This window comes from Vicugna pacos, chromosome 1, assembly GCF_048564905.1.
Source record: "Vicugna pacos chromosome 1, VicPac4, whole genome shotgun sequence".
Lineage (NCBI taxonomy): Eukaryota > Metazoa > Chordata > Mammalia > Artiodactyla > Camelidae > Vicugna > Vicugna pacos.
Genome location: NC_132987.1, coordinates 39,860,795 through 39,887,952, shown reverse-complemented (window position 1 = coordinate 39,887,952; position 27,158 = coordinate 39,860,795). Strand labels below are relative to the sequence as shown.

The window sequence follows — 27,158 nt, the reverse complement described above, 5'->3', positions numbered from 1 at the left end:
AAACGTGTGACAGTGTTGAAAAGTTACTGGTCTCTGAGTCAGGTGATCAAGTATTTTGTCAAGTACCTGCTATGTGGAAGCCACCACTACAGACAATTTCGCTTTCCTTTCATACTCGACAGGGCACCTGGGGACTTGTCACACATCAGTCCTCCCTTCTGCATCCGTTGGGAGAGTCAGCGTCTTTCCTTCCCACAGAATTGATGCCAAGACTGCCGGCGCCCATAGTAGGCTCCCTTTTGGCAGAAAGTTTTAAACTCTGTCTAAGCCCTTGATTACATTCTTTAGCATCTTTATTTTTGTCCATTAGGAATATTGGCTTGGGATCTTAGGAATATTTACCTCTTTCCAATTCCCTGTACATTTCATAGTAACCACTCTCCCAAAAGTCAGATGTCCATGGAAAGGAAGCAATGGTTTGGCCTTTGAGTATGAAGTGGATTCTACAGTCTAGTTGTTCACAGAACTGCCCTTTGTCCTGGGGCTTTATCAGTTATAGCTCTATGTCCTAGGCAACCAGCGCAATTTGTTGTGACTCTGTAGGGAATTCTCTCCTACTCTCTGCCTTTCTCTTTCCCTTTGTGGATTAAACTCTTGAGTGGAGACAGGCAAAGTATTTTGTTTTATATAAAATATACTAAATTTAAATACCACTGAAAGAGAGAGCCAGAAAGCAAATGGTCTAAAAGCAGGAAAGAGTTGAAGGTGTTTGAGGAAAAACCAAAGTCTGGTGTCAACTAGCCCAAGAATAGACCTCCTTACTTACAGACCTCCTTCAAACTTTTGCACCTCAGTTTATCTCAATAATACTTTTCTGGGGAAAAAATTGTTATTCTTTTTTTTTTAATTAAAATACCCTCAGTTACAATGTGTCATTTTCTGGTGTACAGCACAATGTCCCAGTCATGCATATACATACATATATTCGAAAAAAATGTATTCTTAGCCTAGTAACTGCAAGGCCTAACTGACTGTACTCTACATTCCTGCATCCACTGCCAACTTCTTACTGTTACAGATTCTCTTACTATCTTAAAGTGACTCTCTAAAGAGACCATCATTCTTGTCTCCAAACTCAGATAGTGGCTAAGTAATATATCTTATTCATGAGAGATAGTATATTGTAAGGAAGGTTACTCCAGTGTAATTTGGGGAAAAATTGCCACTTACCCTCAGTCTTTTGGATGGCAGAGATTTCCTTAAAAAAATCTATAATTCCAAATAATTTATGTAGATACTCCCCCTAGTAATGTAGGTAGAACTTAACTCTTCTTCATCTTCCTTAAGTGTAGGCTGTGCTTGGAAACTTGCTTCCAGAGTAGTATGCAGAAATAAAGGGAAAAAGTAATACTTTACAGTGCAGAAACTTGGCAAACACAACCTTGGCCAAGTGATAAAGTTACATCAACAGTGCTGAGCCAGGTTGACAGCATGTGCCCTTGACAAGATGTGATGAGAAGGTGCTTCATCTCTGTTGTCTTCCTCCTAACAACCCATAATCCCTCTCTAACCAGAAGAAAATCATCAGACAAACCCAAATTGAGGGAGATTCTACAAAAAAATCTGACTGGTATTCCTTTAAACTGTCAAGGTCATCAAAAACAAGGAAATTCCGAGAAAATGTCATAGACCAGAAAAACTAAGGGGTCAGAAAACTAAATGTAATGTGGTATCCTGAGATAGAAAAAGGACAATAGGAGAAAAAAGCTAGGAAAATCCTAACAAAATATTGAGTCTAGTCAATAGTAATAATACAAATACTGATTTTTATAATTGCGACAAGTGGTAATATAAGATGTTAACAGCAGGGAGAATTAAGTGAGGGGTATAGCAGAACTCTGTCTTGTCTTTTCTGCTTCTCTGTAAGCCTTAAACTACTTTAAAATGAAAATTTTACTTTTAAGCTCATTGCGTTTGGGAAGCACAGTCAACTAGAGCAGAGGAAAAGGAAAGAGGGAAATTAACATTTACTGAATACTATTAAATAATAGTATTAGACACATTACTGAGCATTCATCCATCTTATCTCCTTTAAAACCACAGTAAGAATCTCAGATAGAGCAGGAAATTGAGAGTGTAGGAAACATCTCAAGGTTCTGTAGCTACTCAATATGTAGCAAAACTGGAAATAAAAGTTTGTGGGTGGGAGGGCAGTAACCAAGGAGGGTAAAAGGACGCTAGGAAAGAAGGCAGGAGGGTGAAGGCAGGCCCTGGGGCCCTCAATGATCTGGTGAAAAATAGGCATGTTTTCTGGCCTGATGCTTCCAAGAGAATAATAACATTTTTTGGCAACATGATGTCTAGCTGTTAAGGGTGAAATTCATGACAGTGAATGTTAAATGCATTTGAGACCATTTCCTGTTTTCCGACTGGAATCACATACAGCTAGGCAATGGCTTCACTCCCTGTGTTTTATTAATAATAACTTTTCCTGTGGATTCAAGCTAATCTAATGTTTTCTTATAGATTCTTATGATAAGCCTCAAAATCACTAAAATTTTGTGTTTTTTTTTTTTTTTTGCATTTTGGATACCATAAGTGAAGATCCAGGCATAATACTGAATAAAAGAGCTTTTGACACATACCACTGATTAGCCCATATAATTTACACTCAGGGCAAGGGGAGTGTGTGCTTCTGTGACATTTTCTTCTGCATAGTTTTTTCTTTGACCTCCCAGTTGTTATGAGGACAAGACCTTTGCTTAACCAGCCTCTCCACCTCTCTGGCTCTCGCCCTCTTATACCATCACCTGACTAGCAGGCATTTTATTCAAAGATATAACTGGATTAGTGAAAACAAATGTCACTGCTTAGGTCTACAGGATGGAGTTGTTTTTTGTTAAAGTAAGGTATGTATTTATAGCCAGAAAAAATCTGTTCACCCTTCGTGACTGATATTTTGTTTCATCATAAATTATTTTCTTTCAGTGTCAGACCATCGGAAGTCATAAATTTAGGTATGCAATATAAGGAAAGAAATATTTATAAGAAAAAATCACATAACCTTTACAATGGTGAAGTTACGCAAAAATCATTCAGTAAGTAATCACTATTGATATATTTTATCATATTATTATTTTATAGATTGGAATGAATACAACAAATAACTATGTGCCAGGAACATTGGTATTCCTTAATAAACCTGAAAGTAAGGTCTTGTCATCTCCATTTAACAAAGGAGGAAAGTGAAACTCAGAGACGTTGAGTGACTTGTCCGAGGCTTCACAGCATACAAGTGGCAGAAGTGTAAGGTCTAAGCCAGAAAACATGTGAAAAGTACCCATCTGTATTTCCCAAAATAGAGTTGGTACAGAATGTTAATTCTACCTCTTAAGAGTTTAAAAGATAAAAGTAAAATTAAAACTATTTTTGCTCTCAGAGGCCCAAAAGCCACACAGAACAATGTATTTGTTTAGTTTGGCTGACCAGAAAAAGAATTATAAAAACAGTAATTAAAACAAAAGAATTGCTATTATACTGAAGTGTGTTATTTATAATTATTTATAAGAGTAAGTCATGAGAATCATTTTCGAAGCTCCATGATATAACAAGAGTATTTCACTCACTGCAAATCTTTTTTCAACTTGTGCCCGAGGGGGATCTGCACTTTCATAGAGCAGATATGCTCATTTCTGTTGAAAATTTGCTGTCAAAATTATATTATTATTTGGTAATATTCAATGCACATTTATGAACTAATCTACTCCATAGGGGTTTTACCAAGATTATAAGAGATAATATATGTAAAGTACATAGTGCTTGGCATATTATAGAAACTCAGTACAGTTTTATCATTAATGTTATTATTATTATTGATGTTGTTGTTGTTGTTGTTATACCTTGGAGTGTAACTTTTGGAGTGAAACACACTTGAGTTGATGTCCAAGGGCTGCCACTTACCATTTATGTAAATTCAAGCAAGTCACTAAAGCATCTTGAGCCTCGATTTCTTCATCTGTCTGAAGGGCATAATGGTACTTTACAGGCTGTGAAGATTTCTCCTTTGGTTTGACATAACACATTGGTTCTCACAGTGTGTGGCCTGACCTAGCAGAAGCAGTATCACTGGGAACTTAGGCATATTCTGAGGCCCCATCCCCACTGGACTAAATCAAAATCGGGAATGGTACAAGTGGTTTATGCTTTAACAAGCCCTGCGGGTGAGTCTGATGCCTGGTAGTTTGAGAACCACTGACACAGCACACGACTTGTCTCTGAGCAGGTGCTGATTACGTATTAGTCTACTTTTCCTAGGTACTGAGCCATCAGGATGACAAAAGCGCAGACAGTTTTTCCCTTCACGGAGCTAACAATCAAACAAATGTAAAATCACATCTTGACTTAAGTTCTTGTAGAATTCTAGTCCATTATCCATTTATCCCGTGAAGCAAAAACAAAACCTTTTCACTTTGTCCAAGGCTTTGCTTGAGAGGGCATAATTAAAAGAGATTTCCTTCCCGTTATCTCCTTGTGTATATCAGAGATATAATAATACAGCTCTGGTGTACATTTTAGCAGAATGAAAATGTACCTGCAAATTCAAACTTTAAAGATAATGCTGTTAAACTAAATGCTAAAAATAAAAATAGATTCCGTCTCACAAAGCATACAGTTTTCTTGTAGATAAAAGAGAAACTGGAGCTTTTCCAAAACTGCAGAATACTCATTTCTAAGGGAAAATCGCACAAGAACACAAAATGAAAAATAAATGAATGGGGAGCCTTGAGTTTCTTTTGGTGACTTTGAATAAAAGAACCATGAATTTATCTTGAGCAGCTGTGTTTCTTGGGTTTACTGATCACTGCAGCTGTACCAGCTGAGTAACAGGAAGGGTAAATTGAAAAAAGTTAGCTGGGAAATGTGCTAGCTCCTTCTGAGGAACTAATGATATTGTACTTTTTTCCCATCCTCCCCTAAAACCTGCTGTTGTGCAGGCGCTTTTAGGTCGTTAAGCATCGGAACCTTGGAAGAGCTGCCTCCAGTGCATAAACCGGCTTTTCTTCTGGACCCTGAGACGTACTTTAGGGAAGAGCCAGAGGAGGACCGTCCCCAAATTCCAGGGGTTCCATCACTTTGTGAAAGTAAGTCCTCCGCCGTCATACACTTCCATCCTCTCTCCCCATGACACTCAACCGATTACAGAAACAAAGCAGAAAAGCGTGAAAGTGACACGTGTTTGCCATGTAGGTTGCAGTGAAGTGCAGTGTGGTTTGGCTCAAGATTTATAGCTCAGCTGCTGATCTGGGCTCTCAGAAAGGGCAGCCAACAGGCTGAAATACGTCAAAGGAATATTTTAATTTTGTCACTTTTCTGACGTCCAAATGCCCTGAATACATATTCTGAGTTTACCATGAATGAAAACCCCTCCCCCCAAATAATCCATTTTTAAAGCTGATACCAGAGAATGAGACATCGTAAAGACTGCTTCAGAGCAGAGTCCCCGACAATCTGCTTTTGTTCTTTTCATGTGCAATATTATAAATAGCGGATACTTAAAGCGTATTGTCTTAGAGACTTCCAGGTGCAGTGCTAGGCTAATATGATGAGAAGACAAGAAAGCTTAACTTAGAAAATAGAAGTGAATGATCGCCAAAGATTTGGAAACAAGATATGCAAAAATAATTCTCAAATTTTCGGACTGTTATTGACTTCCGAATTTCTGAGAATTTGAGGAATATTATCTACAAAAATCCTACCCTGTGAGAGGGGCCCAGCGGGAGTGTAGACAGCACAACCTGCTACTCAGCAAGGCACTCAGAGAGCATATGGACACCGCAGGGAACTCATTTAAAATAATTAATGAAAAGAGAAGCTTTCAACTGTTAACAGTCTAAAGATCAGATCTGCACTGGAACCATCAGAGATCTGTGGTTTCTAAACTTTTTCAAATCCTCTGAGGTAGAGATTCAGCTTCATCCCTGAGAAATAATGACCCTTGTAGGAGGGAGGTGTTCCTTTATGTTTACCCTTGAGGGGGTTTAAACCTCTTGTCTCTGCTTGGTTCCCTGTGGAAAGGGACAACAGCTGGCCAACGTTAAAAAAAACCCACTTGTAAGCAAGATACAGCTGTCATTCCTCACCGCCATAGTTTCCAGTCTAATCATTACCAGCTTCCTCTGCTTTTTCTCAGTTTCTTTTTTCTAAATTTATCATCATTTATTTGCTCTCAGGAGGGTCATCTGTGGTTTCCGCTCATTTCTCTTAAAAACATGAATCCATAAACGTTAGGGCTCTAAATAACCCTTAGTGCATCTGACGGGGCTTTCAGTCTGTCAGCCTATTGCTTTTTCCCCAGGATGATTCATCCTTCAGGAATAAATATGGGGAGGACTTGTCCTGCTGAGTCACAGACGGAAGAGAATCTGGGGGAACAGACAGGAAGAAAAGATCCAGAGAGTCAGAACGGAGTGTGAAGATAGTCTAGACATAGAACATACGCACAGGAAGAGACCAAGATGGAGCAAGGAGTCAGAATTGAGGCAGGAGAGACAGGCGAGTGGGGTACCCAGAAGCTGGAGAGGCAGGAAGTGGCAGAGGCCAAGGGTGAGGGCGGCAAACGCCTCTCTCCGGCCCTGGGAGCTCCTGCTTTTGTGAGGAGCCTTGTACGTTCTGCAGCAGAATTCGCCTTCATCCGCAGAGAAATTCTCCTCATGGGCAGAGGGGACGTGTGTCGGGGGAGGTGGGGATGAATGGCTGATGGTAAACATGGAAAAACACTAAAAAGACTCTAATACTTTTTCAAAGAGATTTCTTTTCTCTCTTTTAAAAAATATGTTTTCTCTCTTTTGCTTTTCTAGTTCTTTCTTCCGTTTTTCTTCCTTTGCTCCCTTCTAAATATTTCCACTCACCTACCTTCTCTGCAAGTAAAAATGGTTCCTTTAAAAAAAAAAAAGTTTCATCAACTTGAGGGAGAGACAGATGTAAACTACTGAGGACAACAGAATGTGTGACTCAGATGAGCGTCTGTGGAAGCACCGAGGAGGACAGCAGGTGGACTCTGGCTGGGGCACTGGAAGGAATTCCGAGTGGAGGTCACATCTGAGCTGGGACTTAGAATGAGTGGAGGTCAAAGGGGGAGGGAGGAGAAGAGGAAGTCACAGTCAGGGAAACGTAAGGAAAGACACATCGGGGGTGAATAGGGCAGAAGTCCAGATGGTTCCGAGTTGGCTTCAGTGAGAGACTTCAGATGGTGACACGTTAACTGTGTTTGACACAGATGAGCAGAGTTGAGTTTGAAATGTGTTGAGATTGAGGTACTGATATGATATTTGGGAATAAAGGTCTGGAGGACAGGAGAGGACTGTAACATACTCTGCATGATAACAGAGTCTTCAACTCGCTGATACTGAAATCATGTTTACTCTTGCATGTATTCAGCCTTCCTGGTGAGAATGGAATACTTTCTCTATGTAGCCCTTGGGCTGGATGCTGGAGGCACCGAGCTGGCATGTAGAGACACAGCCGTCAAAGCTCTTAAAGACTAGTTGGGGAAATGGATAAGGAAACAAATAATTATGCTTTACAACAAAGGCTGTGATAGAGATAAGCACTGGGTACTGTGGGACCACATGGAGATTCATAGATGATTTTTCAGAGAAACCAGCTTATGCCTGAACTAGATATTAAAAGTTAAATTGATAGTAGCCTGGAAAGGAAAAAGGGGGATGATACTTCTGGCAAAGCAGCAGCATATGCAAGTGTCAGGGGGTAGGAGTGAGATGGATGGTGTGCTAAGGAGCCACGTGGAGTTCCAAATGGCTGGGTTCTAGAAGGGACTAGACAGGTAAATGGGGGGCCAACAATGGGACATTTAGTGGTCTATGCTAAGGACTTCAGTGTTTATTTTACCAGCGGTGAGGCGCCATTGGAATGTTTTAGTCAAGTATTCTGAATGATCCCATTTTATCTCTTCTGTGAATTCTTTAGTTTTTATAGATCTCTTTGTGTTATCCTTAGTGATCACTCTAGAGATGATAACACTCTTTCCTGTGTCTTTTATTTCTTCTTTGGGTACTAGGCTTCCGTCTGAGATTATTTTCCTTCATTCAAAAGAACTTCCTGCTGTCTTTCTTATATTGTGGGTCTGCTGGTGAGTAATTTTCCCAGCTCTCTTGTGTCTGAAAAAAGCATTTATTTCATTTTGATTTTGGAAGCACATTTTCACTAGGTTTAAATCTCTGGATAGAAGTTTTTTCTCTTTTTTTTCCAACTCTTTAAAGATAACATCCCCTTGCTTCCTTGTTCCCATAGTTCCTGTTTAAAATTCCACTCTTAATATTATTGTTGTTTCTTTGAATATATCTTTTTTTTCCCTGACTGCTTTAAAGATTTGTTTTTTCTTTATCATGGTTTTTAGCAGTTTTACCATCGTGATGTGTGTAAGTGCACTTTTCTCTGTATTTATACCGCCCAGGGTTGACAGGAATTCTTGAGTGCATCTTTCTTCAGTTTTGGAAAATACTCAGCTATTTTCAAATGCTGTTTCCTTCCAGTTACCACTCTCCAGCCCTTCCGGCGTTGCAGTTACATGTATGGTAGACTTTCATTATATCACAAACGTTTTCTATGTTCCTCTCATCTTTCCGTCGTATTCTCCTCTCCGGGCTTCATTTTGGGTATTTCATGTTGATTTGTCTTAGATTCACTAATCCTACCTTTTGCCAGTCTCTTTTAAACCTCTGTTATCAGTTTCCAATTTCAGATTTCTTATACTTTTTGTTTTCAAATGCCATTTCAGTCTGGTTTATGTATATCCTAATTCTCAGTTGAAATTACTTAGGTTTTCAGCCATTTTGTCCAAGTTTTCTGTTTGCTTTAACATATTTTAAATAATAGTTTAAAAGTCCTGATCTGCTAACATCAATATCTGGGTGATCTTTGGATCTACCTCTAATGTCTATTTTTCCCTCTTGATTAGTGTTCACATTTTCCTTCTTCTTTGCAAGTCCTGTAATTTCTGTACAATCTTTGTTGTATGACAGAAATGTTGTATATAAGATCTATAGGTAATGAAGTTAATGTTACTTTCTTCCAGAGATAGTCCACCCTTTCTCAGCTGGACAGAGAGCATGAAGGGTGGATCATGTTAATCCAGTTAGGATTTGAGCTGGGTCAGTGCTGGATTACCCCTTCAGTTAGACTTCATTTACTTTTTATTTCAAATGTTTGTGTTAGGCCGTTCCCTTTAGTGAGATATGATCTCCTGAGTACCATAAGACTGCAGGAAACATTAATCTGCCTTTCCAGTCCAATCCACAGTCTCCCACACCACCCCAGCACTCAGAATATGTCCTGTGGGGAACACTGGCCATAGTTACAAAATTTCTCTAGATTCCAGTACATCACACCAACCCACTTAATCCTCAAAAGCTCTTCTGATTGTAGGTTTCCCTTAGAAAAGCCTCTCTGTCTTTAGCAAGCCTGTTTCTTAGCAATGCCCAGACTTGATTAATTCCCAGAGGGAAGAAAAGATTTAGCATTCTCATCTTGTCTGAGAAGAGTTCTACTATCTCATGGACTTTAATTTGATAATCTTTGTTTTCACAGCCCTCTGATAGCTTTATTAAAATCTCAGCTCTCTAACTTACCTTTTTTTCTCTATCTGGTACAATGAAAAAGGTGACCTGCCACTACTTACTAAATTCCATCCAGAAACAAAATACCCATTGAAATGTTTAAACGGGAAGGTAACATGATCAGAGTTGCATCTTAGAACGCTTTCTGCAAACTGTGTAGTAGATGCCTTATCATAGGGCTAGACTGAAGGCAGTGTTTGTATTATCATAGTGGGAACTTGTTGTATGCCATCAGCTACCTGCTTTTGAATTCTCACTTTGGCTTCTACTAGTTGTTTATATCTGGATAAATTACGTAAGCTACGAAGTCTTGGTTTTGTCATTTGTAAAATGGGGTTAATGACACCTGCTTCTTGGAGTTGTGTGGGTTAATTTTAGCACAATGACTAGCACATACTAAGCATTCATTAAGCGGTATCTATTATTATTTTGAAGAAAAGGAGACCCTAGAATAGAAAGGAAGTAACTAATTTTAGAAGTATTACAGAGAGAATTTAAAGGATTATGTGCCCTGATAAGTTGTTAAGACATGAATGACTGTCAGGTTTGTAACCTGGATAACTGTGTCAAAAAAGAGGCGAATATTGAGAGAAGAAATACAGGGGGAGAAGACGGTTTAGAGTTAGTTTTCAGAATATGTTGAGATGGAGGTACCTGTGGAACATCTAGCAAGAAAAGCTAACACTTTTCCAGGAAACTGACTGTAGCAGGGAGGGGAAAGACAAAACACAGGAACTGAAGAGCAACTGCAGTGAACTATAACTGCAGTCAAGGCATGTTTTAGAATTAATTTTAAGTTCATTTTTGCTTCTGGTTTTAGGTATAATATAGGCACCTTATCGAAAACTGGCTCGTAAGGAGTAAGGAGAATTCTGAAGAACACAGGGATAGCAGATCTAAAGAGCAGCCACCACTCCCAGGCCTGAGGTAGCCCAGGGAAGATGCCCACCCAAGCCGGGCTGAGACCCAGCAGTGTGGGAGAGGGCTTCTCCAGGTCTCACTGGACGGCAGGTGGAGAGCCGCCGCAGGTGGAACTTGTGGGAGTCTGCTCCCAGGGGTGTCGGGGGAGCCATCCGCAGGGGGTGTTGCACGTCAGAACTCACTGCAGAGCCGTCAAGGGAGTGCCAGGGAGGAGTCACACTGGTGGCCCTTTGCTTCCCTCTTGGGATATTATGGGCAATCATTCACTGGATGGTGCCAGACAGGTGGCACTCTGCTGCAAAGCCACCTGAGAGGGTGACAAGGGAAGCTGCTGGCTCTGGGCTCTAGAGAAGTCATACTTGCGTCACAGGAGTTTGGAGTTAGAGAAGCCACTGGAGGAACCTGGTCCTGGAGGAGCAGTTCTGTATGTGTCTAGTGCTGGAGATACTGCCCTACCAGAGCCCAGGGAGAGGAGCACTGACCTGGAAGAGAAATCCATTTCTCCTCTGGTGTCCCTCTAGTGCCCTCTAGTGACAGAGATCAACACCATACCCACTGTCAAAGGAGAACTATTTACAGGGCTCCAATCCATTGTCACGCAGCAAGCCGTGGAGAGTGGGTTTGGAGCTGAGGGGCAATGCATTAATAATTGGCATAGTACCGTCCACCTTGGCTATTCATACTTTATTCCCCACTCCTGGTCTTTTACATTATTCTGTAACCTTTGAAATCACAGTCATTATTCCTGCTAAGTTTTAAGATGTTAATGGTTATGATTGTCTTTTGGAGAATTTCCACTTATAGAAGGAATAAAACTTGGAAGACTGAAAGCAATAAAGGTATTGTGAGGGCAAAATTTCATGCATAAACTTGGCTTCAGATCAAGATTCTACCACTTGCTAGCTATATGACCTTGAGTAGCAGGTCAATTAAAACCTCTGTGCCTTAATTTTTTTCAACTAAACATGGCCGTCATATTGGTTACCATCCTCATAATGCTGCTGTGAACTTTAAGTGAAATAACCCGCATGAGGCCCTTGATGCAGAGCCTGATCCCTAATAAGAGTTTGATACATTTTCTTTACTGATGACATTTTATCATTATTATTCTACTAAATAGCTCTATTATATAAGAATGATTAGCATCTCTATTTTCCATATAAAGAGTCTCTGGCATAGTCCCTGTGGCATAGAAAAAAGAGTTTAAATAACTTACCTACTCTTGCATAGCTAGGAAAAGGTGGACCTTGGTTGAGAAGTGTCCATGTTATTCAGGTGTCCACGTAATTAATATTTCAAGGTCCAGCCTCCCTTGTTCAAATAGTGTTGAAATTATTTTCCCTAGGCAACTTAGTCTTATGTTGATTTCTAAAACCAGCTGTTTCACTATAATATTTACCTATTTTTATCACTTTCATTTAAAATTGTTCATCTCCTTTTTCGTAGGAGGCTACTGAATTTAAACATTGTTATTATAAATGAGCACTTAAAAAATCTTAATTACTAATATTCCACCCCCCGCGATATCATTACAGCGTCTACCTTAAGCCTCTGCACTGCATTTTACGCACGTTCCTGCAATCTCCATAATTTCAGTGTGCGGACGTTTATTTGGCAATTGTATGATGTTAGGCGTTTTGCCAGACTTACTCTCGATGTTCTAAACTATCACTTTGGAACTTGGGACAGTTTTCAAACACTTCATAACCCCTGGGTGACTTTTTAGTCTTGCCTACTGGGTTTCTAATGTCCTTTTGTACTTTCTTTCCTTCCCTTTCAAGTTGAAACACCTTTCACACTCTCTCTTTAGCTTCCAAGTTGTTCCCCGTGGGTTCTCAAACAGCTTGAAACCCCTTTTTGATATGCTTTATTTAAAAAAAAAAAAGCTGGAAACTACTTAGAAGTGGCTCTGGGTCAGATTTTGCCAATAAATTCCCCAGAAATCATTCAAATTGTACCTATAAAACGTTTAAACTTTCCAGTGTAGAGAAAATGCTGCATTAGTGATACCTCAGATGAATTGTTTTGTGATGTTATTCTGTCAAAGACAAAATGCATGGGACAATTCAAGATGTGATTTTATTCAAGCTATTGCAACAAGGAAGATATTCATTAAACAGGAACATCTTTAAACAAGGAAGGGGGCTTCTGGTGTCCTTCAAAGTCCAATGACCCCTATTCCTGGGCTCTCAGATGTCTACCTGTGATCCCTCAATATATAAAGTACATTCTTCACTGGGCTTGCTTGCCCTAGCAAATAGCCCTGGGTAATGCCTAATGTCACAATAGCCCAGGCTGGCTTGTTTCAGCCCACCTTATCGGAGTCATAAACACCACCACCCTTCACGGACCCCAAACTTCTTACCTCACCTACCACCAATCAGAGACCCTGCACAAGCTGATCAAGTACCTTGTGACCCGAACCTTGTAAAAGACCCCACCACCTGGCTCCAGGCGCACACACAAGCACCTCTTGTCTGTGTGGCCCACTGTTGTCTATGACAGTGTACCCTTCATAAACTCCTTTACTATTCTTAAAAAAAAAAAAAAAAAAGGAAGGGGGCTTGAGTTGTTACAGAGCCAGGTCAGTGAATCTTTAATATTGGCCTTGTTGTTGCTGAGAAACCAGCCTCTGTACCCTGATGGCCAAATTGAGACTCGGAGGCAGAGTTTTGGGAGAATTAGAAAAGAGCAGCTTTATTGCTTTGCCAGGCAAAGGGAAGCCACAGCAGGCTCGTGCCTCATAGACTGAATCCACCTTGGAGTTGGTGTCTTAAGGTTTTATAGAAAAACCAGATGGAACAGAAAGGTGACAACAATCAGGGTGTTTTCCAGGGTGCTGTATTCTTCTTAATCTTGATGAATCCACCTGGCGTCATGGAGAAACTCCAGGGGTCTGTTCATGCTTCTGAGGCTATCAGCCCATGACCACCTTCCCGGAGCACAGCTTCTGGGTTAAAGGATAAGCTATTCTGGGAAAGAATGTATAGGAAGCGGAGAGTGTAATGGAGAGGTTGGGTGCTGTTTAGCACAGAAGCAGTTGAGCCACTGAAGCAGAGATGGGAGTTTGTCAGAGAAAAGAGAAAAACAAGTTGCAAGAATTTTAAGTCAGAATGAATCGGCAGGCGGCTTTAGCATCAGGGAAGCCATTTTGTTAGTTTCCTGCTCTTTCATTGCGAGGAGGGTGGAGAGGGGCTTATCTCAGAATGAGAGAGAGCAGAGGGGTCCTTTGCTGTTATCTGTTTCCAGAACACAGGAGGGTGGGGGCATTTCTCATCTGCCTCTACCTTCTAGGAACACAAGGTTCAGGTAAAGTTCAACGTTCTCAGTCCCCTCAATTTTATTCAAGATGAATGAATACTGCTCATCACTGAACAACTCAGAAATGACTATAAATGTCCTGGGTGGAGGAAAACAGTATCCAAGAAGTGTCTTTCAGGGATTCTTACTGGCATTGCTCCTGCAAAACCAGTGGAACCAGATGCTAGGAGGGGGCAGCAAGTCAGTTGTTCTGGAGTCCTGGAGGTCCTGGGAGCAAAGAATGGCTGCAAGGAGGCAGAGAGTCTGGATTAAAGATTTGGGCTGTCAGGTTTCACTTCTCAGTTTTAGACAGGTGTGATGAGAGCTGAAAAAAGTTAGTTTGGAGGATTGTAGTCAGATACTGAAGAAAACTGGAAGAACTGAAAATTTGGTAAGAGTGGACAATTTGTGCAAGCTAACAGTCTCAAAACTGGTGTTTCCAAAGAAGTCAATTAAAACTCTTACCAGGTGAGATGGAGTTTGCAAACCTGCAATTTACAGAGAGGGGCAAAATAGTTGAAAAATGGTGAATGCAGCCAGAATCTGCCTAACCAGAAGGATGTGCTAGACACAATGCTGGTTTACCCTCTACAGTTCTTAAACTACAGGTACAAAGTACACACACAGGATTTTAGTAACATCTAGCTTGTATAGCTTTGCTTTAAATTTAAAAATTTTAAATCTTAAATCTAGTACCAATCAAGAAAAAGAATCAGATATTAGAGACACCTACTTAGTTGAACAAGTAGTTTAAAAATACAAGAAGAATGCATTTATAGTTATATTCATTTTAAGTAAGAAATGAGAGATTGCTATTCACTCCGGGACATTTTAGATAACTAGAGATCTGGATTGAGCACAAAACTCAGAGATGGCCAAAAGTACAGATCCTTCCTATTATCCTGTTATTTTCTATCTTTGTTTACATGATTGCCACAGCACGGCATCTTAAAAGTCACACCCAGACCAACTAAAGTTTGAGTCCTACAAAACAGAAGTCATTAACATATGAGAAACATTTTTTTTAAAGTTTCAACAGATGCTCCACATCATATGTCATCAGAAAAACGCAAAGTAAAAGAACAATGAGATATCATTACACACCCATTAGAATGGCCAAAATCCAGAACACTGACAAGGTCAAATGCTGATGAAGATATGGAGCAATGGAAACTCGCAATATTGGTGGGAATGCAAAATTATACAGCCACTTTGGAAGACAGTTTTTTGGTTTCTTACAAAACTAAACATACTCTTACTACACAATCCAGCAAACATGCTCCATGATATTTACCCAGAGGAACTGAAAACTTATGTCCATACAAAAGCCTGAACAGAGATTTTCATAGCAACTTTATTCATAATCACCAAAACTTGGAAGCAACCAAGTTGTCCTTCAGTAGGTGATGGATAAATAATCTGTGGTACATCCAGACAATGGAATAATATTAACCACTAAAAGAAAAAAGAGATATCAAGACATGAAAACATATGGAGGAATCTTAAATGAACATTACTAAGTGAAAAAAACTAATCTGAAAAGATATATGCTGTTCTTCCAACTATATGACATTCTGGAAAAGGCAAACCCATGGAGACTGTAAAAATATCAGTGGCTGCCAGGGAAGCAGGACAATATGTGAATAGAAGAAACACAGAGGATTTTTTTTTAGGGCAGTGAAAATACTCTGTATGATATTAATGAAGGACGTTTTTCATTGTCCTTTAAATGTCCATAAAATGCACAATACCGAGAGTGAACCCTTAGGTAAACTATGTCCTATGGGTGAATAGATTCATTCCACTCTGATGAATGATGTTGATAATGGGTAAGTTTGTATGTGTGTGTGCAGAGAATATACGAGCAATCTTTGTACCTTCTTTTCAATTTTGTTGTAAGCCTAAAATTGCTCTAAAAAGTCTTAAAAAAAAGAAGGTTGAATAAGATCCCAAACCAGTCATTTAAGTGTCATATGAAGACCATTAAAGTGTTTTGATCAATTCTCACTACTCTGCCAACAACCTGTTGCTTTGTTACTTGATTGTTAGTCAATGGTGGATGAAATTAAATGACAGCTTGGCCATACCAATCTGGGTTGTAGAGTTAGGAATCAGAACCTTGATATTAAAGTGTGGGCAGTGGATTATGTTGGGGCATCACTCAAGAGCATGTTAGAATTTCAGCATCACAGGTCTCAACTCTAATCTATTGCACCAGAATCTGCATTTTAACAAGATGTCTAGGTGATTCTTGTGAACATCGAGGTTTGAAAAGCACTATCTAGAGGACTTGGAATAGGACAGAGGATGTGAATTGAAGAGAAAGTTTTCAGAGTACTGTATATTCATAGGCTAACAGCAGCTGGTCATTGCAGCGCTAAATTTACGTAGCCAGTAAGTCCCTTCTTGCCAGGGTGCCTTGTGAGGTTTGCCGCTGTTGTTTTCTGATATATAGCTAGTTGCCAATCAGGGGGCACAGGGGAGGGCTCTGATGACAAAAGATTAACTTTGCTTTATTAAAATCACTGAATCATTTTATTTTAGTGAAAATGTTTGAATAGCTTCATGACCACCACATCTTTCATTTTCATTGCTTTTAAAACACCTTTCGGTTATCATTATAACAAACCTTGTTGTGCAGCCGACTAGAAAATGAAGTGATAAATGTATAATGCTGTATTTTCCCAAGTAGGAGATCAAGAATGTAAACGGTTACCAATAACACTTAATGTTAATTTTTAGAGCAGAAGTGGTGGTAAGTGGATGGATATACAGATATAGGACATGGAGGAGCACCCTTCTGTTAGTATGTAGAGCCCTCAGGTCTCTGAAATGCAGGAGTTCCAAGGTGTGGGGCACGAGCTCATCTCTTTGCATGCCTCAAGGTATCTTCATTCATTTGTTCATTTATTCAAAAAATACATTTTTTGAACATTTTCGATGTACCAGACACAATTCTGGGTGCTAAGGGCACTTAAGGTTATAAAAGCAGACAAAGTCTTTGCTCTTGTTGAATTTGTCATTTAAGGACAAAATGGACAATAAGTAAGTAACTAAATACAAGAGAGTAAGTTTGGATAGTGATGTTGTTAAGGGGTAAGAAGGAAATAAAGCAAGATAATGTAATGGGAGGGTGACTCAGGGGAGCGTCAGGGAAGGTCTCTGATTGTTGAGCTGAATCATGAAAGGTTAGAGGAAGCAGTTACAACTAGGGACAGAATATTCCAAGGACAGGAAACAGACATGTAATGCTACTGTGGTGGGAACAAGGTTGATATATTCCAGGGACAGCAAGAAGGTCAGTGTTGCTGGAGCAAACTGAGAGAGCTGCTTGTAGTGGTACAAGGTGAGATTGGAGAGGTTTAGGGATCAGGTCATCTGGGGCCCTGTAGCCTGGGAAAAAAATTTAGGTTTAAGTGTGAAGGAAGCCTTTAGAAAGTTCAAAGAAGGGATGTGACCCAATGTATCCATATATGTTTATTGTCACTAACTCTTTTAAGCAAATGACTCTCCAAGATTTTAAGTAAGTTGTTGGGCCCATAAGACAAGAAGTTTGAGGCTTGAGATTCTACATAACACCTGTGTGGGAACTTGAAGGTGCTTTAAGATAAGCTGTGTGTTTGAATAAACAAATTTCCTTTATAAGGAATCTCCCATAGACTCTGGTCACAAACCACAGGAATCTCAACACACCGGTCTATCTGTCTCAATAAGAACGCTTCACCCTTCACAGTCGCTCTGTGGTAAACAGTGCACTTTATGGCAAGTCTAGTAGCCAGGGTTCAGGGAAACAACCAACAGAATCATATATTGAAATGTATAACAAGGATTTGCCTTATGGGATTGTGAGGGCTGGCTGAGCAGGTCCAAAATGAGTAGGGCTGAGTCAGGAAGGAAGACCATGGGCTGACTGGACAGAGGCTAGAGTTGTCCCCAGGCAGCTAAGAAAGGAAGAGAACAAGAACTCTATGGGCACAAGCAGAAACCTTTGTCCAGGGCTGGAATTTCTTTTCTCTCTTAGGAAGCCTCAGTCCTGCTTTTAAGGCCTTCCAACTGATTAAGTATGGCTCACCCAAATTATCCAAGATAATCTCCCCTACTTGGAGTCCATTGATTAGGGACTTTAATTACAGCTGCAAAACTTCTTCAGAGCAACACCTAGATTAGAGTTTGATTAAATAATGGGGGACTCGAAAGAGCCTTGCCAATTTACTGCATTGAGAAAACAAGTCATCATAGCAAGGTTAAAGACATTTTTATAATCTTAAACAGTTTCAATAAATGATTAATGGTTTCTTATATGTATCACAATCCATTGCAGACTCACTCATATCATTATATGAAAATAAGTATTCCATTAACCCGTGGATGTTGTTACTCTGAATAGTAAGAGGAATTGATTACCGTTATTCATTTAGAAGATATTAAGCTATTGACATCTTCTTTGCCACATAAAGGAGAACTAATGTAGGTTAAATTTTATAAGCCTTAGCTCCAAAGACCCCTGTGAGTATTAGGAGTTGCTGGGCGTTTTAGGGTGTTCTAGGTGAGGAGAGGAAGCCAGGTGATAAGCAGGAATCATTTCCAGGTAAGCATTTCAGGTGCCTTTTCTAAAAGACATCTGAGAAGAAGCGGACTCAACTCTACCAACCTCTAGTAATTTGCTGAGATATGTCTTCTCCTTCTAAATAGCCACTTTATGAATAATTTCTTACGTACAATTTTATATTCATGTTCTTAAAGCTCCCCAAATTTGTAAGCTGCAGGTCCAGGAAATAGGGATCCACTCTTGTATATGCATCTTTTTATCACTTGTTTTTTAACTCAAACAATAAATTATCCCAGTAAGATTGTCCTTCTCAAGAGCTTACAAAGCCCTATTGGTTAGTTATTGAGTTAATTGTCCTGCAACCCAGTCAATTACGATGAAAATTCCTCAGCTATTTGAGAGACAAATTTCAGCAAAACAGCTAGAGTTTATTTCAGAAGTAGTACTTTGGCTTTCCCAGTGGACCTCGGGAGAGCTCTAAGGTATTCAGAATGCCTCGTGATTCTGAGGTGCGTATCTGCAGTCAGAGGACAGACTCAGCTGCTCACGCCCAGAAATCCACACCGTCTTGTGCTGCTGGTATTGGGCCAGTGGAAAGTGTATTCATTTGTACCTTTGCTTAGGAGGTAGGTCCAGGTTTCACTATTATCTTATTAAAAAACAAAATATATTCTTATATGAAAAACATATTCATACTGGGCAAATATTAAAACATATAAAAATTACTGAGTGAGAAGTCTCCCTCCGTTCTATGAGGCTGAACTGTTCAGTTCCACGTCCACGTATTTCCGGCGACCACCACTACGAGTTTCCATGTGTCCTTGGAGGGTTTCTGCAGGCATTTATTATTTTTGATTTCAATCCTTGCTTTGTTTTGATTTTGATTTGCCTGCTGTACTTTTCCAATCTGTTTATTTCAAACATTCGGAATCCCTTTATTTCACATGTGTGTTGGATTTTGCTTTTGGTCCAACTGAAAAATTCTTTTTTAAAAAAAATCATGAAATTGAGCACATTTAAATCTGTTAATATGTTAGACATTTTGGTTTTGTATTCCTCCTACTCTTTTCTGCTATTTCTTGTTTATATATTTTTTGAAGTTTTCACTGGACCTGTAATCTGTTTCTTTGTTTTTATTGTTTTTATTTATTGTTATACATTTGTTCTGGTGGTATCTTTATACCCATAGCTTCATAAGATTCTTCCCACCCTTTATTTTTCTAGGACAGTCACAATTAGATCATGCTGATTGATGATAAAATGAGCATGTTTCCTCAGTCCCCTGTCCCTCTTCCACCATACAGTTTTATCCAATAATACGATCTTTCTTTATGCTTTTATTTTGTGAAGTTTGCTTACACTACGATTACTTGACTTGTCAGTTTAAGTCCTTTGTCTCTTAGCTGTTACTGATGTATCACGTCTTCTTTCTTACTTTCCCAACTTTTGTGAATTGTATCATTTCTACATCATCAGGCATGTGGCGTTTCTAATTTGTCATCACTTTTATGTTTAAATACATTCGGTGCTTACCACCTAATCTTTCCCCCAATTTTCCTCAGTCATTTCTCAGTTTACATTATAGTTGTTTCCTCAAAAAGGACTCTTGGGGACAATAGTCCCTGAATTCCCTGCATGTTGAAACTGTTTGTGGTTTTCAGATTTGAGGGACAGCTTGGATGTTTCTCATATTTGTACCTCTCATGTTCTCTCCTTGTTTATCTTGTGTGTGTTATTCTCTCTACTGTCCACTGGTACTGATCACTGCTATGAAGATATCGAATGCAGGGCATGTGTTTCTCTCCTTTTGAGTGACCTGATCATTTTGTTTGGCCGCCAAGTGATTGTCTTTAAAGTCTAGTGACTTGATAAGGATATGCCTTATTTTTGACTATTCTGAGTCTGTTATTTCTAGTACACAGTTTATCCTTTTTTTTTCTCCAAGAGACAAAAGTTATTTCTTTTAATTATATCCTTTTTGCCCCCAACTCCTTCTTTCCACTAGAGATCTCTCCAAACTTCCTTGTCACAATTTTAAAAAATTGTCTCAGGCCAATAACAAAGATTGGCTGTCTCTAAGCTATAAGAGGTGTAAATTATACCAAGAAATACCACATATACCAAGAAGTAAAGAGACTGAGATTTTGGCAAAATGAAGACATATTAATAAAACTGTGATGGTGTTTGGAAGTGTTACCAAAACTGCAGATGCAAGACTGAAGCTTCTGCAGGTTCATCAGCCATTTAAAAGTTCCAGAATATGTGCTCTAGGCTGAACTGTGTTCCCCCAGACTCCCAACCCCCAAGTATCCCATAAGGTGACTCTCTTTGGAGATAGATAGGGTCATTAAAAAGGAAATTAACAGTATGTCATTTTTATATATGTCAGGGTGTCTCTTACTTGAGGAAAGTTTTATTACGTGATACATTAAAGTATTTCTGCTTAATTTTTTCTTAAGGACTCACCCCATTTATGCATTTGTTGGATCTTTTTCAATATCTATTATTTCCCTCTCTAATTTGTTCTCTCTTTAATTTGCACCTTATCATGTTGGTTTTTCTCACTCGGCTGCTGTTTCCCATTGTGTTGCCCGCAGTCTGTTCTCACCTGTGGTATTTTTCCTGCATTCTGCCGGCCGACATTTCTTCACTTCCCGTTGCATCTTCATCTCTTCCCTGAGTTCTTTTACTTTTGCTCTGTGATCTGCCTTTCACAGAGGCAGGTAATTTACCAATTTGAAAGCTAAGCTTGACAAAATGCTTCGTAACACTACTTGTCTGTCCAATGGCAATGTTTTTCTGGTGGTGAGCCACATATTGATTAGTTTCGCTGCTCTTTTAAAATTTTGTTTTGGTTTGTTTTTAATTTTGCTTATCATACATTGTGTCCATGCTATGCTAGTTTTTTTTTTAATTTACCCTTTTAATCAGTTATCTTTAATGAGTTTGGTGCTCTTAGACGTGAAATTTGTAGTAGGTCCTTGGGTGGGAGCTTGGGATGTGGAATTAGTGTGGCCTTCAAGTTTTACAGCCTCCAGAGGTGGGCCGCTTTTAGCAGAAAATGGCTCGTAGGTGTGATTCTTTATATGGTCCTGCCTCATGTGTTTCTCTGAACCGAGTGAGTTTGGGGGCAGTTTTTGCTGCCAGCCTCGTTCACCTCTGTGTAGCAGCCATAGATACAAATGAAAGATAAAGCATTTGGACCAGGGGGTGAGTCCCTCATCTTTAGTGACCATCTCTTTGCTAACGCTTTCTGAAACGCTGCTGCTGGACTTCTTACACTCCGCACTTAGCGGTTTATCCTGTGTAACTTCTGCCCAGCCTCAGCTATCTGGCCGCCCTTCTTCATGTCTTGGAGGCTGCAGGTTATGTCCACCTTTCGGTTTTGCTGACTGTGGAAATTGTTTATGGAGTTATTTCCCCTCGTTTTCCTGGTTATTCTTATATAATATTCTAAGAGCAAAAGGGTCAAGATACTGATTTATCCAGTCATGTTTGTATGGGAGGTGAAGTGTTTTGTTTTTTGTTTTTTTAAAATACAAAAATGGAAAGATGCTTCTGTACTGTGAAATTATTCAATATGTATGTAGTTCCTTTATTTCATATTTCTTGGCTTGGCATTTAAAGTGCTCCCCATTCCAGCTCCAATCTCATTCTACTTTCCTCTCCTGTATATATTTTACACTTATGTTAAATTGTACTGAATTACTCAGAGTTACCTGTAGAGCAGCTCCTATTTCTCCGTACTTTTATTCACTTTGATCCCTCTAGCTGACATTTCCTTTCCCCCTTGTAAACCCTTCCTCATCTCCATGGTTCTCATATCCTCTCTGGGCTTCAAGATCTATACAAATAGCATCCAGTTCTTAAAGCCTTCCCTCTGATCTCTGCATGTTGTTATAATCCTTTTATAGGTTTAACCGTAATTTACATTGCTCAGATTCTCTTAGCGTGGTATCCTGGTATATCTGGTATTTTGGTTATTTGGCTACTGCTCCCATTTTCTACCAGTTGGAAGGAAGCCTGTGACTTAGTCATATTTGTGTCCCATTTACGCCTGAGCACAGAACGTGGTGCATAATATATATTCAATAAACATTTGTTGAAATGACAAAATTTAGCAAGAGGCCAAAATAGTTTTTTTTGAATGCCTGGCATAATTTCCTCCTGCTTCTCCCTGATGCACAATATAGCCGTTCGCCAGGATAATTTGGCTCCTTTTTCACTGAAGCCACAGGTCCCTGCAGATCAAAGTATCTTATAAGGATGTGATTGCAGATGCACTTGTTCAGTCATGCAGACAGTCAGACTGTGTTTGGATGATTTTAATTGTCTTATTTCAATACAGAATAATTTGTTCTTGGCTCTTTTATGAGTCTTTGATAGCTGTTAAGTAGATTAAAAAAACAAAAATGGAAAACAGAAGCTTCTTCAGTCTTTTACTGTTAAGTGGTAGGTCTATATCATGGTATAAATACATTAATAGAACAAACACTGTTAAAAGTTAACTTTTAAATTTAAATTGAACTAAAAGGACTAGCAGGAGCTTAGGAGGAATATTTCCCAAATACACTCTTGGTTTTAGAAACATACACAGTTTTAGAAGATGTGAAACTCAAAAATGTCTCCCCACTATTTCATTTAATTGGATCTTTTACCAAGTTGAATTTATGTGCCATTTTCTTCATCATTTTGTAGCATTGAAAGCAGTATTTGATGAGAAAAATCTGTTCCCCAAAGAAATCCTGGATCGTGAACAAAGAGCCAAGCAATTATGCCAAGAAACAAGTAATGAAGTGAAGATAAAGAGAAATAAAAAACCATTATAATTGAAAGGAAAATAAAATATTTCATTGTCACATAAAGTGTGTATATAAAATGCAAAAGAAAAAAAAGGAATCAAGAATTTTGCTCCTTTCTTTTACTTTCTGTTCGAACTTTAGGAAGCTTCATTTTGAAACAATGTTTTAATACAGCTTTTATCCATCACCTTTCACTTTCTTTGTATTCTTTGTAAAGGAAAAATATGACTATAGAGGGAGCAGTATCAACTGGTATTATCTCAGGTGTTTTTATATAAAATGTACAATTCCAGAGAAAGTATTCTAACCAATCAGACTTCTTTTTACTCCAATAGCCAAATGCTTTTGGTCAATTTTCATTGTAAAGTCAATTTTCATTGTAAAGTCAATTTGCATTGTAAAGTAAATTTGCATTGAAATTAAACATGTACTGATGGAGTGAGTATCTACAAACTTGACTAAGAAAAGCATTTCACCTTATTTACAGTTTCTTAAAAAAGGATTTTGATAATGCCCTGAAACCTGTCAATAGCAGCTCTTGCTAGTAACTCCGTGACTTACAGCCATTCTTCTATGTGCTTATTGAGAAATTACTATATATGTTCTGCTTCTAAACTTTGTTATGCTGTACTCTAAAACTGAGTGGCCTTGCACAACCAAAGAGGTAATAGCCTTGAAGGAAGAAAAGGGATTGTGTAAAAGGCTCATTCTATGTGGAAAGTCAAGTAGGGAATGTTTATTATGAAACACAATACATTACTTTTTGATCTGCTTTTCTTTATAAAAATCATCATCACCAAGCAACCAGTATTCTTATGATGCTTTAATTATTGCATCCTGTAGGAATCATTAATAAATTCATTCATATAACATTAGATTTTTACTATACATTTGCATTTTAAAGAGTCCTTTCAAAAATATATGTATTTTAAGAATTTTGCAGTAACACAGGCAATTAAGGAAATGATTGACAATATACAGGGGCCTAGTCTGTTTAGTAACTGCAAAAGTTCACGTTTAAGCCTCACAATAATTACATATAAAGATACATATTTTTAAGGTTAAAATCTGAAATTTGGGCACTTTAGGAGAGTGCCCAATTATTGATGGCAGAGTTGGGATTGGAGTCTAGGTCTGTTTTAGTCCAAAAACCATGGATTTCACCCTTCACTATTCTGTTCACTTGTTTCTTATTAGTATAAAGTCAATGGAATAAACTCTAATAGTAGAATTTCCAGCATCAGTAGAGTGTATGTCTGAATTTGATGGAGAGGGTGCAAAAGAAAGGTTTTCAGAAGACAGTTCACTGTTCCATCACCTTTAAGTGAATGCTGAGCCAAACTTTGTGACTTCTATGAATATTGCTTTTCCTTCTCACTGAATAACAGTCACATATGGGAAAGATGTAGGATGTAGGAGAAAAATACTTGAAAGAATCAATCTCAACAAATGTTGGAGAATGTTGCCAGAGTGGTGAAGGCCCTGGAAACCATGTTCAAGTGGAACAAATAAATAAATGGGGAGGTCTGGCTTAAGAAAGAGAATTCATGGGATATACAAACTATTCTCAAATATTTCAAAGCTGTAGTGAAGAAAGAGAGTAGAAGCACAACTGATGGGTCCAATTGTAAGAAGGCAGATTCTAGAGTAGCTTACAATCCCTGTTAAAACATGAAAAGATTTCTTATTTTCCCTTTCCTTCCCATCTTCACTTCTCATCTTGGTGCAGAACTGTTGGCAGCAGGCCAACTGCATGGCTAGGAAAGGAAGTAACAATTGCCAAGAGAAGACCCACCAGAGATAAGCCTACTGGACCTGAGAGTATGGGAGGGGTGACTGGGAGAGGGAATTAGTGGGTGGGAAGCAAAAGGATGAGTGGAGGAGATGACCATCATGGTTGAGAGACTGATTATATTGGGCAGATAAATATTGAATAAATAAATGGATAATTAGTAGATATATTGAGAATGAGAGCTGGGTATCTCACTGTTACAGACAGTCTTTATAAAAACTGAAAGGGAGAAAACTAGAAAGAATCCTGATTTTGGATTGGTTTGATAATTTTCTTTTGTATTATCTTGGTTTCTTTTTGGTTTTTGTGACTCTCCTGTATGCTTTTGATTTGTGGTTACCCTGTTTTTCAAGTATATTAACCCATTATTACTATGTATCTGTTTGCTTTAAACTGGTAGTCATATAAGCTCAAACACATCTTAAAAAGAATGAAAAAAAGAAAAAAACCCCTATATTTTCTTGCTCCCCGCTCCAACCTTTTATGATTTTTATGTTCTTTTTTACATCTTCATGTTTATTCCCTTGCAACTCATTGTGGTTTTCTCCTTTCTTTAGCATCCTGCCTCTTTTTTACTTAGAGTAGATTTTTCAATATTTCTTCAAGGATAGGTTTAGTTAGTATTGCTGAATTCTTTTGTTTTTGTTTTTGTTTTTGTTTTTGTTTTTTTTGTTTTTTTGTTTTTGTTTTAGTATTGCTGAATTCTTTTAGTTTTTGCTTTTGTGAAATTCTTTCTGTCTCCATCTATTCTAAAGGATAGTCTTACTGGATAGACTATCCTAGGTTGCAGCTTTTTCTCATTCAGGACTTTGAATATATGAGATTTTTGGATTGGGATTATTAGTGTGAACTCATGATTTTAGACAGATAGATGATAGATGGATAGATAGATAAGAGATAGAATGAAATGTTCAGGAGTGATTGAAAATTGTGTTTGCAGCTTGTTCTCAAATGATTCAGAGACTGTTATAATGTTTATGTATATATATATATATATATATATATATATATAAAAGCACACACACACACCACTTATATTTATTTACACACACATAATATATGGGAAAGGAGAAAGAGAGGGAGAGAAAGAGAGATTAAATGCACACATGTGGTGAAATGTTAACAATCGGGGGAAAACAGAGAAGGAGAGAGCTAGATGGTAGTTCTTTGTATTACACCAGCAACTTTTCTGCAAATTTGAAATGTTTCAAAGAATTATTTTTTAAAAAATGAAAAAAATTTGCCTTAGTATAAAGGGTTGCTTGAGATGTTAAGGCAGAGGCTGAGTAACTCTCACAGGGATATTGCAGAGAGTTCTTGCATCATTTGGAAGGTTTGATTGGACAATCCAGTATTTCAAAAACTTAGAGCATATAATCTATGAATTATAGATTGGTGACAGTACAGTGGAACAAATATGAGCCATATTTCTAGAAATTTAAAGGAATATTAAGATGTTAAAGAGATAATGTGTACCAAATACTCTGCAAAGTCCCTTTTCCTCATCCATCCACCCACCCATCCCTCCATCCCTCCATCCATCCATCCATCCATCCATCCATCCATCCAGTTATTGAAAGCACATGCAAAGGACTGTTTTAGATACCAGGTATACATATTTAAATAGAACAAACTTCCCCTGCCATCAGCTTTCTGAAGTGAAGGCACATAAAATACAATGGTTTTTAAAGTAAAGATTGAATGAGCCCATTAGGTTTTCTGTTTCAATTTGGAAATTGTTCTACTAGATTTATTTTATTTTTTTTTTAACCCCTGGAGATGACTTTGTTTGAAGTGATTATTCTGAAATAGCCTGGTTCGTATAGACAGAACTTCTCTCTGTAGCTTACTACATGTGTGTGGCTCTAGGCTGTGTGTGACCCTAATTCCATCCTTAATTGACTCAGGGCCTCTTTTGTGAAAGGAATTAGGAGAAACTGTCTCATAATTATATTTAATGAGAATAGAGCTTTTAAAAGTATGAAAGTCTCTTTTAATGTTACTCTAGTAATTTGGAACAGAAACACACACAAAGGGAAAAATTAAAAGACATTTATTAATTATGTCTTATATCTTCTAGCATCTAATTGTGTAGGCAGGTAGCAGGGTTTTAAGCTTATCAAATGTTAATAGAACTGAAGACTTTATAAGCTGTTTCTGAAATTAATATTTAGGTTCAATTATTTAAGATCCATTTTTCTGCACTGAAAGGAACTTGT

The 27,158-nt window shown here is 38.4% G+C and overlaps 1 protein-coding gene across 1 annotated transcript in view; it reads left to right on the top strand.

Moving 5' to 3' along the window:
- WDR49 (WD repeat domain 49) overlaps positions 1 to 23,174 on the top strand; it is a 121,185-nt gene extending 98,011 nt beyond the window's left edge. The window contains exons 16-18 of the mRNA XM_072970751.1: positions 2,929 to 3,038; positions 4,935 to 5,081; positions 23,044 to 23,174. Coding sequence (XP_072826852.1) covers positions 2,929 to 3,038; positions 4,935 to 5,081; positions 23,044 to 23,174 — 388 coding nt within the window. The remainder of the gene's footprint in view (positions 1 to 2,928; positions 3,039 to 4,934; positions 5,082 to 23,043) is intronic.
- The last annotated feature ends 3,984 nt before the right edge of the window (positions 23,175 to 27,158 follow it).